We start from the raw sequence: 18,465 nt of genomic DNA, 5'->3' as shown, positions 1-18,465 counted from the left end.
CGTTTTGACTGATGCGCACAATGCATGGGGTAATGCCGGAGGAAGAGAAGTTTCTTACGGCACAAAATCGGCAGATACTGTACATAATACGCTAAAAACGCATACAAAATATGCACACAGCGTTTGCGGTAGACCCACTCTAAGAGATGTCGAGCGTTTTCGGAACGGGTCGGTCCGCGAACCTTATGAGAGATCTCTTTAGGAGCAAACAGTTATGAGTGAACCTTTCGTCGAGAAACATTCAATTTAATGCTAATCGATGGAAGCATAAAACGCAAATCGTGAACCAAGCCGAATACCAATTGGAAGATTGAAAAAAGTTCAACTAACAAGAGAAGAAAGGTTAGAGAAACTGTTTATGCAAGTATTCTTACAAGTATACCCATGTCATCTAGACTGTACTGTTATGTAAATGCTGAAAAAACGACTGAATAAAAGCACGTTTAAGTTAAACCGTTATGAAGAATTTACGAAAGAATTAAATATCGTGCCAGTCGATATTTAGCACTGTTTTCTTTTAACAAATTAATGAATAATTAAGAATAAGGCTCATGTGGTAAATTATTGCAACTATAAATTAAGTAAAGAAAAAATCCTGGTAGTCCAATATATGTTGACCCTATTGTTGTTACCTATCTGGTCGGTAAATAACGGGGGATTACCACAGATTGAACCTTAAACGATAGCTTTATTCCGCCCGACACGACACCTTTATCCTTAACAACTACAGTCCGGCGTTACATGCACCACTGAGGGGGAGTCTGGGTCCTAATACACTACACCTATCGAAACGATAGCAGCTCCATATTGTGAAGGTAACGACTTAGTGTTTGGATAGAATGCAGGACAACAATGTGTTGCAGTGAGTTTGTGCTCTTTGATTTACAATAACACACAGGGGATCAGCTCAGACCTTGAAAGATCAAACATTCTTCGTTAAAGCACTAACCCAAACACTTTTACAAGATTCACACAAATTATATTAAAAACAGTGCAGAAATTTCGCTTGGGTCCAAGCCAAGGACACCAGACAAATTAAGTACGTCCCCTAATGGAAGTCAGACAAGACGGTCACAGTCTGGAAAGTAATCGCGATAGCTTTCACCTCAATAGCTTCAGACAGTTTGAATTCATACAATAACTTGATGCTAAATACAAACGAATGGCTAAGTCACACTGAACTAAACTAAATACTCTACAACACTTTTTTTTAAACTTACTTGTAATACGTTTGTAACATAGTTTACGCTGTTATTTACTCGAATTACCCGATCATAGAATTTTTTTCTTTCAATTTTGTTTCAATACAGTCCTTCTTCGATGAATGTTGCTGACCATGCATTGTTTTCCAGCTTCTCATTTTCTCAGAAAGTTGTCTTTTGTTTTGCAATTTAGAAATACGAGTTTTACAACCAGGGACGGGGACAACGACTTTCCAGGGTGGAGGTCCCGCACAAGCCTGAGTTACCTGGATCTTATTTCGAGGACTAGATTACTCGTTAAAGTACATGGAGATCATACCTCGACCGGCATGATCTCGTTTGTAGAGGTATGTGTCTAAAATGTAACATCTCATCAAAATTTAGACCAGAAAGAGGCAAAAATTCTAAGACGGAGTTTACCGGCACGCAATATATGTTATTCACCAGCCGGGAGGTCCGTATTGGTAATAACTGTGCCCGAGGTCTTGGATACCGCCCGAACCCGTTGGCCAAGGGCGGTACTCAAGACAGAGGGCACAGTTTTTCCCAATACGGACCGACCTATACAGGTGAATAACATTTTTATTTTTCTAACACATAACAAAATGATTGCCAAAAGAACCCGAGTGATGTAGGGCTACAATTACGAGTTTAATTACGGGAAAATCCTCCATAAAGTTAACAATTTGTTAGCGAGTGCATGATAAAGAATACAGACGTTATTCAAATTAAAGAGAAAGCTTTCACCGGAATATTTTTCATTTGTAAATGTAACTGAAAAGGCTTCCGAGCAAACTTTGAAACATTTTTTGACTGGTAACTGTCACCGTGTGACATCTGTCAACTGAAAAAGAAAAAATGCGTACGCTTTTGAATAAACAGTACTGGTGTGACAAACAATCTTCTAAGATTTACCTCTGTTCCGTTTTAAAATGTCACGGAAAGCCAAATTGTAAGTGAATGCAAATGTGTGTTTTGAGTTGTTAGTCTGCTTGTTTGTTTTCTGTAATGGTGCGTGTAAATCAGTCTTTCTTCGACTTAAAAGCTGAAGTCAGTGAGACTTTCCAGCTAGACACAAGGGGATTTAATGCGACTTTTATCAAATTCCTCCGGTTTCTGATGGGAAATTTACGGTAGAAATGTCCAAATTCAAGGGATTTGCAATGAATAGGCGAAGGTGTATTTATAGAAGAACTCAAAACTTCGCTCAACGTTTCACAATTAAGGTAATTGTTAACTGCAACCACCTCTCGTTGTAAATTTCTGAGTTACTTTTTGTGAAGGATAATGAAATAAAAAATTGTTTTTAGGCCGCGGTTCAATCGTTTTAAAAACAAATTTAGTAGCACCAAATTTATTTCGAAATAAATTTTTGCAGAAAAACCATTGTGATTTAAGAGCGGGAGAGAAGAAAGAATGAATATTATTTATTCCCAAAAGGTCGTGACCGAAGTCTTGGCTCAAACATTCTGCCCGGCCGGCAAAATGAGATATGACTGTGAAACCCCTCAACGAAGCTTGAGATGCTTTGCAAAGTTACTCAAGCGAAACGGATACCGCCCGCTGTGAGCGGGCCGGATGGGGAGAATAGTGCCCACTCTTGGAACCAATCAGATTGCAGGATTTGTAGAATACCGCCCGCTCACGAATTGAGAGAAAAATAAAAATATTTAGTATAATTTCAGAGCTGAGCAAACAGTTTCCAGCAATCTGATTGGTCGAGCGGTTCCTTATATGACGCTATATAAACCGCTCCACGCGGTTTATATAAAATGTTAAAATAAAAAGTTAATAAATGTTACTAAAATGTTATGATTTTAGAAATTTCTCTGTTGTTCAGCTCTGAAATTATACTAAAAGAATTATTGGCCTCAGGTTCGGTGAATATTGTCGAATAATCCCCGAGACGAAGTCTCGGGGATTATTCGACGACATTCACCTCGCCTTCGGCGATTAATTGTTAAATATGAAGCTTTATTATCTTCGTGATGTCAAATAACTTAATCATATTCAGAAATTGAAATAGATGCAACTATAAACTTTCTCCTCTCGGTTTCGAATAAAATTTGTAATCAATCTGCGACAAATAAACGGGTACATCGCATAAATGCTCATGCAACCCTCTGGTCCTCTAAAAGTCGTTGCTCGTGGAAATCAACAACTGATATCGCCCATGCCAATTCTTTCTCTTGAGTTCTTGTTTTGACAAATCAATTATTAAATAGAAATGATTGGCGAACTGCACGACACGATCTCGTGCAAATACTGAATTAAATTTTCTGATACTTTGCCCATCGTATTCTTACCTCATTTGATAGAGTTATGCTTATGCAGCCAATTTTGTTGCCAATTTCAAATAGCTGCCTTTTCTTATTTATCGTTCGAGCAGGTATTGGAGTTTAGCTGCCATACATTTGACGGTGTTGTCTTGGTTTTATGACCCAATCTGATTTGTTGCCTTGCTTCGAAAAAAAAAGCATCAGCTTTCCGAATGAAATGATTCTGATTTAATAGGTGATTCCTTTGTTGTCCATTCTTAAAAAATATTTCCATCAAAAGCAAAGAAAGTATCGAAATAGTCATGGCGATACAAACAATGATTGCCATTTTGAAGGACGTCAAATGTGGATATTTTGCATACAAATAAAGTTGCAACAATGGTAATTCTGTTTGTGAACTCGAAAAACGTTATTAATTATGAATGGGAATCTTTTTAATTGGTTTATCTTAATAGCGAAGCACCGCCAGTTTGAAAATATTGCGAAAGCAATTCGAGTCTAAAGCAAAGTAAAAAGTGAAGCGACTTAACATGTACCTATCGGCCCTTTTGACGTTTCCACTTATGGCTATCGCGCAAGGTTCAAATCGTTTGTCGGGGCCCGGTTTTCGGGCTGCTTATTTCGCAAAGGCGATAAAAGATCGAAAACTCAAAGGGAGTTTCCTCAGAGAGCTTGAGGTGGCGTCTGAAATTTCTTGTCTGTTTGAATGTACCTTTGAAGACCGATGTTTGTCATACAACTTCCTTCCCATCCATGGAAAGGTGACAAACAGATGCCAGCTTAGTAGCTCGGATCGCTTTATCAATGGTGTAAATTTTACGAAAGAAGATGGCGCCATTTATAGAGGAATACAGGTGACTATCGCATTATTTTGATGGAACATGTCCCTCGGCAGGGAATTTGTAGAAAATGTTTGTTTCGATAAACTTTGATGTCACCCAATTCGTTTCAAGTGTTTTTACTTTAGTTTAAATCTTCTGCTAACCGTTTGGGAATTCATTACGTATGCTATCTCTATGTACCTTAATGAATTACTGGTTGATAATGAACTTATTGTTTCACCTCACAGTCGATGCATTACAGCTCTTTCCGTGAAAACCAATACGGAACTTTTGAGAGTTATTAGTGCCTTAAAACACCTCTTACGAAGGCAGAGTTTCTCCTTAGAAAATAAACACTATACTTTAGTTTCGTGGGTAGCTTAAATTATAAACACTTGTGTTTGACAAAATGTAACGTTCAAAAGCTGAAATAGAAAGAATTCTTAGCAAACAAGCTGGCAACTGTAGAGGGCGCACAATTGAATCCTCTGTCGGTTCTAATACTATCAAAAATATAAACCGTCTCCCTGCCTTTTCGCTTTTTTTAGTTGTGAGACCGACAAAAGGCAGGAAATACTTAGCCAACTTAAAAAAAGTTTCACCTTTAACTTTGAATTATATATATGTAGATATGTATAGCAACTATCTTTCTTTGAATTTAGAGTACATGCGAGCAAGATGATCCTTGCACAGAGAATGAAACTTGTGTGGTTGACTACAAATCAAATGCTCACTTCTGTAGGTGTATTAGAGGTAGGTAACGACCTTATAGATTTCTGTAGTTTGAAAGACATGAAATGACGAACTTGGGGAAGGATTTTTTCCAAAGGTGAACAATAAAAATGAGCGCTTCTAAATATAGGGCTACAGATGTAATTAGGAAACTAAAACTAAATGAGGTACAGTATGTAGGCTGAGAATGTCCGAGGCTGAGAAATTGTTCAAGAAATTGATAGTTTGCTGAGAATCCGAACTTTGAGGGAAATTTTGAGGACATCTCACAGCTAAGAACATTATTAGCCAACATACCAGCAAGCCAGAAGGGAGGTATAAGATCACCTTGATAATATCATTATTATTGAAATTTGCAAACTAAATTCGTTTTTGTTCTGAGTAGATTAAGAAAGAAGAAAAAAGGAAAAATTCTACACTATCTTTTTTCTACTGGCTTTGTTTCTTTTCAATGATAAACGTCGGAGGACAAATATCGACGTAGACGGGGGCTATCGCGTGATAACGGTCTGGTGATTTTGCACCACATAACGTAAAGGAGCTCATAGAATCGTGCGAAAAATAACGGGTTGCCTATAACAAACGATAACTTGATATTCTCAAAGGATTATACCTTTGGATTTTTATCCTTAAGACTGCCCCAAGAACTGTCTTGACTATTATCAGAATGGTTCCACAACTGATGGTGTGTACTGGATTTACCCTGATGAAGAAGAACCCTTTCAAGTGCTGTGTGACATGACAACTAATGGCGGAGGATGGACCATCTTTCAAAGACGCATGGATGGCTCCGTAAACTTTTTTGTCGACTGGGAATCATACAAAAAAGGCTTTGGAAATCTGGAGGGAGAGTTTTGGCTTGGGAACGATTATCTTCACCGACTAACTGGATCAGTCAACATGGTGTTTCGAATTGATATGGAGGATTATGAGGGCGACCGAAGATTTGCCGAGTACACGACTTTCTCTGTGGCGGACGAAAGCGATGATTATCGGGTGACTATCAATGGATACCGAGGAACCGCAGGCGACGCATTGCTAGCTCTCAGTAGGCCTATCAGGTTAATGTTATAAGCATTTCAGTTCTTGATGTTATATGCATAATGAATATTAACAAAAGCTAACTTCTGAAAAACTCCTGCACAACAACAACGAAGTGTATTTATAATTGTCTAAGATCCTTGAAGATCTTTGTTCTCAATTACGTCGATCAGCTCTTTGAATTGATGACGTAGCATTGCGAAAGTAATGCATTCCGATGTACAGGCATCAACGCCGGTCATATAATCCAACTTTTACATGTTGCCGGCTATAATAGTTCCTTTCAACGTAATGACAACGCATTTTTCTCTGTCGCGTTACTAAACATACAATATTTCTTTATGCATTGCTTCCAAACCCATTTATCTTTAACTTTCTTGATCGAGGCATGTTTTGTTTTTGCTGACAATGCAGCACTTCCTGTATAGTTCTGACCATGCACTTTTACCAGCAGCATCTTCTTCAGTTTCATACGAAATTCTCTTTTCATATCAGAAATATGAAGTTTACAACCAAAGACAGAGACAACGACGTCGATAACAGTAAGAATTGTGCATTCTATAAAGGTGGCTGGTGGTACAACTACTGCCATAATGCAAATCCAAATGGTTTGTACCAAGGTGGAGGTCACGCACAAGGAATTACGTGGGAGTCATTTCGAGGACAAGGTTATTCTTTAAAGCACACCGAGATCAAACTTCGACCAGCATGATTTCATTTTACAAGTTCCGTGTAGAAGCTTTTAGCTACCTGGTAATTATTACGATGATGATAATAGTAATTATGATAATAACAATTAGTCTTAATTCATCATGATAAATACATACAAAAATAAGTACACTGCAAATAAATAAAAAAATTGGAGTAATCATATTCAAATAGCTAATTTATGCTCAGAAGCGAATCTTTTAGAATAGATTTGGTCTTAAGCAGGATCTGTTTGTAAGGCGGACTGATTTTTATCATCATTATTATCATTTTTGTATTTATTTATTTATATTAATTTATATATTTTTAATCAGATACACAGATAATTCTCTATAACTCGGATGAAGACTATGCAATAGATAATCCTCATGTCTTAGTTTGTTAAAAATGACAACGGTTTCTCTTTCCTTAAAGCTCGTGCATATCATAACCAACTGATGGGAAGGTTCTCTTGTAAAATCTTTTTAAAAAAAACTTTGCACAATCTTTTAAGATCGAAAATACTAGCTGTATAAACTGAAAGACCATGGGAAAGTTTTGAAAGCACCATCGCATTAAAAAGGTAGTCTACTTCACCTTGAGTGTATTTGTTTTTTTGCGCAGGCTTCTAATTATATTCAAACTATTATTGGTATAATTTATATGTAAACTACACATCTGAAACTTTGTAATTATCTTATACCTTCGTGACTTCCAAAACATGGGTGGCTGCCATACTGCTTTATGTTGTAAAACTGAGGAAAGGTAGTTGATTTACCTCAAGTCTCTAACGTAAGACTATGGACTAATTCCCTGCACGTACTGATATTACCGTGCAGGTCTTTGTTTGCTTTCTATTTGTCGCGGGGAAAAATTGCATGTTTTCGTAAGCCAATATTTGGCCGGTTTTCAATAAACAATGCACTAAACATAAAGAATGAAACTAGGAATAATGGAATATAGCGGAGAGAAACACTCAATTACTTCTTGTTTTTCTTCCTACACTACTTTCGTGATGTAGTCGCTTCCTGCGTGCTTTACAACACAACAGAGCGCAGTCAAAGCTTATATGTTTGTTAAAGAAAGCCTCTGTATCATTTTTATGAGAGGTTATTCTTTTAATATGGTTTTCGTGCTGGGGCGAGTTTGGAACAATTAATTACCACAGTGTCTAGATCTTGCAAGTGAGTGGGTGACTCATTTGCATATTAGAGTCTCCATAAGAGGGTTTAAAAGGCTCAAGAGAGCACAACCCCATGAGAAAAAAACCTTGTGCGGTTAGGACTTTGACTGAATTTATAATTGCTTCTGTTCAACTCGTCTATTGAACATGTCTTTATACCTCTTCGTTCTTGGAACGTTCTTGGACCTATAAAGTTTTTATAACCGCTTTGTTGCGATTCCAATCATCTATGTTGTAAGAGGTATAAGCTGTGAATAAACTAAAGGTATGAATAAAGAAATAAAGCTAAAAACAGCTGGTGTAGCTATCTCCTTTCTTCATGTGTTCACATTCTGACCAGAGGGGTAAACAATGGGCATCAACAATCTGCAAGAGGATGTAACTTAAAATAAACTTAAAAATTAATTAGTAAAATAGGCAAAAGTGAAAATATGAGTTATGTGCGAAGAATCATGGATAAAAATTCATTTTTATTTGCATCAGTTTATGTTATAATTAAGCACGATGCACGCAGTATGAGGGAAATATGGGAAACTGACAGAAACCTATGACATAGTAGTTGTTCCGTGATGATAACATTATTGAACCAGTTAAAATAGGCCTGACTTAACAACTGAAGTAAGAGTATTAGAAAATTTGCAGTGCACGCCCTTATTCCAAAAACTCCGCAACACTCTTGTCCCGCCGTCTTCATTGCTTTTCTGGTGATAAAAAACAAGAGCGAAAATCAGACCTGAAAAAAATTTTTTCAGGTCTGATTTTCGCTATTGCTTAAATAGCGCTATCTACTGCGAGGATAGTGCATCATACGTATCTAATACCGCAGTTCAAAATATATGAACTTCATATATTTCATTGTATCTGATTTATCACTTTCACGGGTTTATTACGAATCAACTTAACGGCCTGCTCCCAGTTGGCTTGTTAGCTCAATTGGTAGAGCGCTGCACTAGTATCGCAGAGGTCAGTGGTTCGAATCCCGTACAGGCCTGATTTTTTTCAGGTCTGATTTTCGCTATTGCTTAAATAGCGCTATCTACTGCGAGGATCGTGCATCATACGTAATAAATCTCTTATTAACCAAGCTTGTTCGGGACCGTACTGGAAGAATATCGGCCCTCAGTCCGTACTGTTAAGACCTCGCGCCGATATTCTCCCAGTACGGGCCTCAGGCTTGGTTAATAAGATATATATACGATATTCCTACATACGATATTCCTATATACGATATTCCTATATACGATATACCGAGAACAAGGCTCTACCAGTCTATTTAGTTAATCGGCAACTGACGAGATCCACAAGATTAGGATCGAAACCGCGGTCTTGCCCGACCATCTACTGAAAATGTCGGAAGACGTTAAAACGGCAGATAGGCTACTAAACGCCCCGAGCCAAAACAATGCCATTCAGAGAATGAAAAAAAACATGGAAGCCTCATGTGACACCGCCACTGAAGATGATCTACTCGGTAAGTCTGAGGATAACGAACAAATCCCTCTGTACCAAATGCCTAGCAGAACATGCCCAGAATCCCTACAATATAGGGCGAGGGCCAAAATAAGAGCAGACGAGGATTTAAAAAATACGATAAAGCAATTTTTTAACAACGCGGAGCAAGAAACCGTAAAGGTGATCAGGTGCTTATATGAACGTAAAATCGGTCGTTCTACGACCGAAATAAAGAAACGAAAAGGAGTCGCAACGGCTGGAACACTGAACACTAAGAACTGTAGTGCGATCGAATCAGCGCGCGTGGCGCAAGCTGAAAGCAATCAAGACAACTTAACAATCGAGACAGTAAAAAAAAAAAGATAGCTGTACATCTACAAAGGCGAACGATTCGAAAAAGACGCAATCCCTGATGTGCGTACTCATTTTAAACAAACTGAGACATTTCAGTATACACACTATAGTTCCTGTCACCCACATATAATTAAAAAAGACTTCATAAAAGGGGAGAACCTTAGACTTTTAAGAACAAACTCCTCTGAAATATTATTCGAGGAGAAAATTACAAATGAAGCACGTTTGCTAAAGAGAGGCTACCCAGAGGACCTCATTAGCACAACCCTCTCGGAAGTGAATTAAAAAACAGGAAATTAGCTCTTCAACAGAAACAAAAGACGAACCAATGAATATTGCCTTTTGTTACACAATACCAACCATCAGTGCCAAACCTAAAGCAAATTCTCATGAGACTCTGGCATTTAAAAGAAACACAACCACTACTGAACAAAATATTCAAGAATCCGTTTCTCGGAAGAGGACGATCGCCCAAAGACATACTCGTGAGGGCCAAACTTTGAATAGGCTACTCTAAACACGCGCTCGGGAGTCGTGTAGGCCTGTGAACCCCATTTTACATTGATTGCCCAATAAATGTGAAAGCCCCTTTAGGTGAAATCCCCACTAATGCCTTTAAAGTGGTATGGTTCTTATATGAACTAAAGAGCGAGACACAGCAATTTGTCGGCATCTCTAAGGATCTTCACGCGGATATCTTTATTTAACTCAGAGACATCCCGTTTAGTGACTAAGAAATCTTTTTCCTGCCAATATTCTCAAAAACTTTAGACTACTTGAACAATATTATTTGAGAAATTATAGTCACAAATGTGCTCTCCAAGAATTTTCTGACCTACCAAGCCTCGCTTTCAAGCATTCGAAACCAGGCCGTTTCCGCGCGGCGGCCATTTATGAATAAGGTCTATTGACTTTCAATTTGAAAACTTCTCTGCTTGGCATGGAATTAAAATTTGTAATCAATCTGCGGCAGCTGAACAAGAACATCGGATAAATGTTCATGCACTGCCGGGATCTTCTAGAAGCCGTCGCTCGTGGAAATCAACGACTGGTGTCACCCATGCCAATTCTTTCTTTCGTGTTCCTGTTTTAACAAACTTAATTATTGAATAGAAACGATAGGCGAACTGGACGACACGATGTCGTACAAATACTGAAATAGACTCTCTGAAACCTCGCGCACCGTATATGTTGTCCATTGTTAATAAATGTTTTAATCAGAAGGCAAGAAAATATCCAAATAATCGTAACCATGCAAATGATGATTGCTATTTCGAAGGACGTAAAATATGGATATTGCATATTGGAAAGTTAACGGTAAATATTATGCATATAAATGAAGTCATAAAGATGGAAACTCTGTCGTGTCACTCGAAGGAGGTCATAAATTATAAATAGGAGACGTAATTGGTTTATCAGCAGGGATTTGCTAAAGCAAAGGCATAGAAAAAACCAGGAAAGATTTATTACTCGACGTTTCGGGGTCATCGTGACTCCATTATCAAGAGACTAGTTTAAAAACATGCAAATAAGGAAAGGTACAAGAATAGCATAAATTAGACTTCACGGCTTAGGTGTTTGTTTAAGCCGTTAAGTCTAATTTATGCTATTCTTGTACCTTTCCTTATTTGCATGTTTTTAAACTAGTCTCTTGATAATGGAGTCACGATGACCCCGAAACGTCGAGTAATAAATCTTTCCTGGTTTTTTCTAATTGGTTTATATCAGTACTTAATCGTCACTACTTTGAAAAACGATTCGAGTCGAAGGCAATGTAAGAGGTGAAACGACTTAACATGTACCTATGGACCTTTTTGATGGTTCCAGTGATGGCTTTAGCGCAAGGTTCAAATCGGTTGTCGGAGTCCGATTTTAAGGCTGCTAATTTCGCAAAGGCGTTAAAGATTGAAAATCTTTGAATGTATCTCTGAAGACCGATGTTTGTCCTACAACTTCCTTCCGGCCCATCCATGGAAAGGTGACAAAAAGATGCCAGCTAAGTAGCTCGGATCGCTTTATCAGTAGTATGAATTTTACGGAAGAAGATGGCGCTATCTATAGAGGAATACAGGCGACAATAACTCATTATTTTTATGGAATATGCCCGTCGGCAAGGAATTTGTGGAAAATCTTTCTTTGATGAACTTTGATGTCATCCACCTCGTTTTAGGTGTGTTTTGCTTTAGTCTAAATTTACTGCTGATCATTTGGGAATTCCATAAGTATAATTTCTCCATATACCCTAATGGATTCCTAGTTAAAAGTACACTAATTGTTTCACCTGTCAGTCGACGCATTACAGCTCTCCGAGAAAAACACTACTGAACTTCCGAGAGTTTTGCTATCTTAAAGCATCTGTTACGAAGCCAGGGTTTCTTGTTAGAAAAGAGACCACTATACTTTTGTGAAATTTCGTGGACAGAAAGTACTTTGGATTAAAATTATAGAAACTTTCGTTTGAAAAATATAACACCAAATAAAACTAAAAAGCTGAAATAGAAATAACTCTCGGCATAGACCCTGACAACTGTAAAGGACACACAATTCAATCCATCCTCATTTGGCTCTTAGACTTTTCAAAATACTATGCTCCAGTCTCTTCTCTTCTCAGATTGTTATGTGCTACCTTCAAACGAAATGTTCGTTTCGGAACCTCGTTCTTTTATTACCCATCGTCCCTGGTCCCTATTGAATGTAAGAACATTACGTCACGCGTACACCATATGATGCATACATGGCGAGATTTAAGATCGACAAAAGGTAGGAAGTTCTCAGCCTGCTTAGCAAAAAGCTCTACCTCCATCATTACAACATGTACATGTACATGTAACGAGTTTTCTTTAAATTTAGAGCATCTGCGAGCAAAGTGATCCGTGCACAGAGAATGAAACATGCGTGGTTGACTACAGATCAAACACTCACTCTTGTAAGTGTATCAGAGGTAGGTAAAGAGCCGGCACATTTTGGTAGTTTGAAAGCCATGAAATGATGAACATGGGGAAGGATTCTTTTTCCAACAGGGTAAACGGTGATCGATGAAATGAGACGCTTTTAAATACCAGGGTACAGATGAAACTGCCAGGCTAACACTAGACGAGAAGAGTTTTTTTAGGGTTAAACTGGCAACTTGAAACTTAATTAACGTTAAATAGCGAGAGAGGACATCATCAACTCAGTGGTAGTCCGTTAGAAAGAGAGAGAGAGAGAGAGAGAGAGAGGGGGGAGGGGGGAAGGGAGGGAGGGGGAAGGCAGAGGAAAGGAGAGAGAGAGCGAGAGGGAGGGAGAGAGGGAGGGAGAGGGAGAGAGGAAATCCCCGAAACTAAAATATTAATTATGACGGGAATATTCATATGTCTGTCGATATTCTTAAAGGATTTTACGGCTTTTGAATTTTTATTCTTAAGACTGCCCCAAGAACTGTTTTGGCTATTATCAAAACGGTTCCACAACTGACGGCGTGTACTGGATTTACCCTGATGACGAAGAACCCTTTCAAGTGTTGTGCGACATGACAACTGATGGCGGAGGCTGGACCACCTATCAAAGGCACATGGATGGCTCTGTAGACTTTTATGTTGACTGGGAATCCTAGAAGAAAGGCTTTCATCGGAAATCTGAAAGGCGAGTTTTGGCTTGGCAATGACTATCTTCACCGTCTGACTGTATCTACCAACATGTTGTTTCGAGTTGATATGGAGGATTATGATGGAGACCGAAGATTTGCGGAGTACACGACTTTCTCTGTGGCCGATGAAAGCGATGATTATCGGGTGAGGATCAATGGATACCGAGGCACCGCAGGCGATGCATTGCTATCTCTCTCCAGACCTATCAAGTATGTTACAGGGAATTCAGTTTTTGGTACTATGCAGAATAAAACCCTATGAAGCTAATTTCTGAAAAGTCATTGCAGAAAATCAACGAAATATACTGATAACTGTCTAAAGTTGAAGATTCCCGCAATTGATTAGCTAGATCGATCAGTTCTTTGTGCAAATGACGAACCAAATGACGAAGTATTGCATTCCGATTTACAGGTATCATTGTTGATCAGATAATCCAACTTTAAGTTTGTTGCCAGCCATAATTGTTCCTTCCAACGTCATGACAATATATTGTTCTCTGCTGCATTACTAAACATGCAATGTTTCTTTAGAAATTGCTTATGATTCTATTTATTTTCAACCTTTCTGATAAGGGATGCATGTTTCTGACCATGTAATGCTACTAGCAGCATTGCCGCCCAGCTCTCCCTCATTGTCTTCGGAAGTTTATTTTTTGATTTTAGAAATATGAGGTTTACAACTAAGGACAGAGACAACGACGTCCTTGACAATGCAAACTGTGCAATGGCCTACAGAGGTGGCTGGTGGTACAATTACAGCCATAACGCAAATCCAAATGGTTTGTACCTCGGGGAGTAACTTGGTATTCATTTCGAAGGTATGATTACTCGTTAAAGCACATGGAGATGAAACTTCGACCAGCATGAGTTTATTTGTAGAAGTTGCATGTAGAGGCCATCAGCTAACTGATAATCTTATCGATGAGAACAAAAGTAACTACAATAGTAACGATGTCTTAATTCACCATGATAGAAATACACATCAAGGTGTTCCACTACAAATAAATACAAGGATTAGAGTCAAAACTGGAGTTATCAAAGAGTTCATTTAAGTGAGTAGTTTATACTTTAAAGCTAATCTTTTTATCGTGGAAGTTGCGTGAATAAGCCTTCAGTTTACTGACAGTTGTAACAATAACGATGATAATAATGATAATAATAATAATGATAATGATAATAGTAATGATATCTTTATAACGTTGTGTATGACACAATATTTTTCCCGGTTTTGGTAGTTCAATATCTAGGTATGCTGTGAGACAGTAGAATTAAACTTTTGCTATTCTATATGATCGCTTTTTTTTTTTCATGCAAAATTTGCTCGATTTCCGTATAATACCGTCTCAGGAGACTGGGAGACGAGGATTAAGGTTATGACGTCGTGTTGTTTGATCGGCAGATAAGCGAAAAAAGTGTTTTTTTAAGAGGAAACAGCGCGTACTTGTCAAAATCCGTCCGATAAAAATGCACATCAAGATGTTATATACTGCACATAAATACAACGGTTACAAATATCTAAGAATTCATATTTATAGCTAAATTATTCTTAAAGGTGAATCTATTAAAACAACTTTCGTTAAAACTTAATTCATTTTCTTTTGGTCTTCAGCAGTATCAGTTTCTATGGTGCGCAGGAGTTTCCTTATACCTGGCATGACAACTATGCAATGTCTGCATTGGATGGTGTCCAGGTGTCACTTCACTAAAAAGAAAGTACTCTCTTCCCATAAAGCTCGTGAATATTCATAGCCAACTGAAGTGTAGTCTCTTTTGAGAATTTTTTTAAAAAAAAAACCTTTGCTCAGACTTGTACGGTCAGACGTTCGAATAACCAAGGAGTACGTGATGAGATCTACCGAAATAAACTTTTCCCTCTCAGGGGCTATCATGAAATTGACATCGCTTAATGGTCTTGAAATATTACAAAAATCAGCTACCAATCGCTAGGTGATAACTCATTAACGCCTTTTTGGTTGTAGCTACATGTGTATTTACCTCTGGATTTTTTCTTGGCTTGGTAATACCAAGCAGTGCTACAACCGCTAAGCTGTAGCCATGAGCAGCAAGGGATTTGAATGTTTTTTTTTATGGAAAATTATCGTGATACATCTAAAACGAATTAAATAGTACATTGAGACATTTTGTGCATTTATATGCATTATTTTATGTTTTACTGAGGAAGTCGCTTATATTGTGGATTATTGGGAACGAGACTACGCGGACGATAGTTCTTCTTATTTGATCGATCAGAATGAATAAGCGTTGATCATCAAGATCACCAAGATTAAAATTCAAATCAAGGCACATGAAACCCCAGAACTCTTTTGTGCCTTTGACACACCTTCGCTGGATTGTGAACGAAATACCTTTTCTCCAACATGTACTGGTGAACTGTCTAACATCGCTCGTAAATTTGTTTGAAAATCATGCATATTAGATCCATTCCCTGCTGTTCTGCTCACGGATCACTTCGATATGTTTCTACCGATCTTCTACAAGATTGTGAATTTGTCCCTAGAATCTGGCTGTCTGGCCTCCTCTCCTCTCAAGTATGTCGTGAATAAAACTTCAGTAAGTACAGAACGCTGCCGCTCGTATAATTACAAGTTCCTCCAAATCACGTAACTCCCATCTTGTTTGAACTACACTGGCTACCAATCGCTGATCGCATAAAATTCAAGACTTTTCTTTTCACTTTCAAGGCTATACACAAAGAGTCCCCCAGGTATATTCAAGATCTGATAACCCGCTACTTTCCGTCACGAAATCTACGATCATCCACTTCAAGGCATCTAAACGTTGTCAAACACAACTTAAAGTCCTATGGCTTTAGAGCTTTAGAGCCTTTGCGGGTTTCTGCCCCTCAACTGTGGAACGATTTGCCTGCCCATAGACGTTTTTGAGATAATTTGAATTCTTTTAAATCTAATCTTAAAACATATTTATTCAAGGAAGCCTTTCACTCCAAGGAGTGTAATTATTTTTAATTACTGCTATTGATTCATACATGTGTATATGTATAGGCATGTATGTATATTTGTGTACGCATTTTACCTATATCTTTTATATATTGTGAAGCGCCTAGAGCACGACTGGATAGGCGCTATATAAATGCGGTTTATTATTATTATTACTATTATTATTATTATTATTATTTTTATTGATAATCGGTACAAAATTGAACCACTTGTTCTGCTACGATGGGTCGCTCGAGGAGCGAAGCACAACTAAATGTTTCCGTAGATAGCGCAGATTCTTCCCGAGCTCCCGTGTTCGAGCTGTTTCAGTCCCTGACAGGATCCTCCAAGGAGTTCGCAGAGAAGAGTGGCAGCGCAAAACAGTCAAAATTAGAACCCAAAATTTCTCATGTTTGTCTCCCCTATCTCATTCCTTCAAAGAGCAACAGCTTGGTTAAAAACAATTTCCTGATTTCCGCTGGCAACGACCTTTCTTTTTTGAGGAGGTACATTTTCCTGACGCCATAAATAGTTTATTAAAGAAGTAAAAAAAGTAAGAAAATAGGCTGTACACACGTAAATATCACTGAAAAGTCTCAACTGAGTTACTTCCTGGTGATTTATGGCTAACTTCGTAACATTTCGAGATCATCACGGGATGACGATTTCAAAATACACCTCAAGCGTGGAGAGATATTTGTTAACATATGATTGTTCGAAAAACTTACACTTCCCACCCATCAACGTTGCCCAAAGCTATTTCTGGTAAAATGTCTGCGAAAAGCCCTTGCTTTCTCTCGAAAACAGCTTTTTTGGATTGCGCAACAAACTATCGCTATATCTTTCATTTTTAACATCTTGCAATGTTCTCACCTGCTTCCCCTAACGTTCCAAAAAGCTTTGTGCAAACAAAAGAATCCGATTAGTGTAAGTCATCTACCAAAGGAAAACTATAGTTAACCTGCAGGACACGATATTGTGCAATTTCTCTGATTAATTCCTCCCTACTTTGCCCCACCATGTTATCTCCTCATTTTGGTGATTTGCGCTAATTCAGCTCGCTTTGGTGCTAATATCATACAGCTACTTTTTCTTGTTTGTCTTCCGAGAAATTACTAGACTTTGCTTGAAATAGAGGCCAATGATCGCGAGTTCAAGCATGGCTCTAAGGCGTGATGTGGTATCCAAACAATTCGTGTGACTGAATGTCATGAATTTCATGACCCAAACTGGTTGTTTGCCTTGCTTCTGAAATAATTGTAAAACCTCTCGTCCACAATTATTTTAATTATTTGGATATATCAACAAAGTTGAAATGGTAAATTGGCCACCGTAACGATTACAAAAGCTGACGTTTCGAGCGTTAGCCCTTCGTCGGAACGAATAGAGGAATTGTGGGTTGTGTGTGCTTTTAAAGGCAGAAAATGGAGCTACGTTATCGGTGGGAACATGGCAAGGAGAAAAACAAGAATAAATTAGTGGAATGAAAAGCGTTCATTGATCCCTGTGGGATTTGGACTGCCGGTTTGAAAGATGAGCTTTTGTTCAAAATTTTTACGGCTTTCCGTGCTACCTAAGTGTAAGGAAAGACCGCAGATTGCCATATGTTGCTTAGAATGATTAGGTAAATCAAAATGTCTAGCGACTGGTTTCGATGTGTCCTTGTCATTCCTTTCCACGTCTCGAAGGTGTTCTCGGAATCGGTCACCTAGTCTTCTTCCTGTTTCGCCGATGTATATCTTTTTGCAATAAGTGCAAGTTATGCAATAGATTACATTGGCGGAGGTGCACGTGAAGTGATCAGTGATCTTAATGGATCGTTTAGGTCCAAGCTAATTATTTTAATTAGCTTGATGAAAACTACAGTCGTCCATTTTTTGCGGAATTTCCTGATCAGAAGTTAAAAAAACACGCGTTTAATCGTGGCAAATAATGCATGGTATTTTTTAGAACGTATTGACCATGCATGTGTTTATGTGATTTTTAAAAGCTAATCTTAGGTATAGTAGAAATAAAAACGAAACAATTGTGTCTCTAAAAACCTCGCAGGCGGCTTTAAATGTACAACGCATACGATCCCACCTTCTAATTTCAAAGATTGCTTTCAAAAGTAAATATTTTTAATAATTTTC

General features: G+C 38.1%; 1 protein-coding gene and 1 pseudogene across 1 annotated transcript; both read left to right on the top strand.

Annotated features, from left to right (window-relative positions):
• Window positions 1–3,307: 3,307 nt before the first annotated feature.
• On the top strand, window positions 3,308–8,239 carry LOC148742789 (techylectin-5B-like). Its single transcript, XM_088759918.1, has 4 exons — window positions 3,308–4,335; window positions 4,965–5,055; window positions 5,669–6,095; window positions 6,571–8,239. The coding sequence occupies exons 1-4, from the start codon at window positions 4,012–4,014 to the stop codon at window positions 6,785–6,787; spliced, it is 1,059 nt and encodes a 352-aa protein (XP_088616044.1). The 5' UTR covers window positions 3,308–4,011; the 3' UTR covers window positions 6,788–8,239.
• Window positions 8,240–11,538: 3,299 nt separating this feature from the next.
• LOC148742788 (techylectin-5B-like) lies at window positions 11,539–14,243 on the top strand (annotated as a pseudogene).
• Window positions 14,244–18,465: the final 4,222 nt, after the last annotated feature.

Source organism: Stylophora pistillata, chromosome 1, assembly GCF_964205215.1.
Source record: "Stylophora pistillata chromosome 1, jaStyPist1.2, whole genome shotgun sequence".
Taxonomy (NCBI): domain Eukaryota; kingdom Metazoa; phylum Cnidaria; class Anthozoa; order Scleractinia; family Pocilloporidae; genus Stylophora; species Stylophora pistillata.
The sequence above is the reverse complement of the archived record's forward strand: the minus strand, read 5'-3'. Positions and strand labels throughout refer to the sequence as shown.

Coding starts and splice junctions, on each gene's coding strand:
- LOC148742789 (XM_088759918.1), top strand. CDS start 4,012: ATGTACCTATCGGCCCTTTTGACGTTTCCACTTATGGCTATCGCGCAA. Junction 4,336..4,964: donor CCATTTATAGAGGAATACAG/GTGACTATCGCA, acceptor CTTTGAATTTAG/AGTACATGCGAGCAAGATGA. Junction 5,056..5,668: donor CTTCTGTAGGTGTATTAGAG/GTAGGTAACGAC, acceptor TTTATCCTTAAG/ACTGCCCCAAGAACTGTCTT.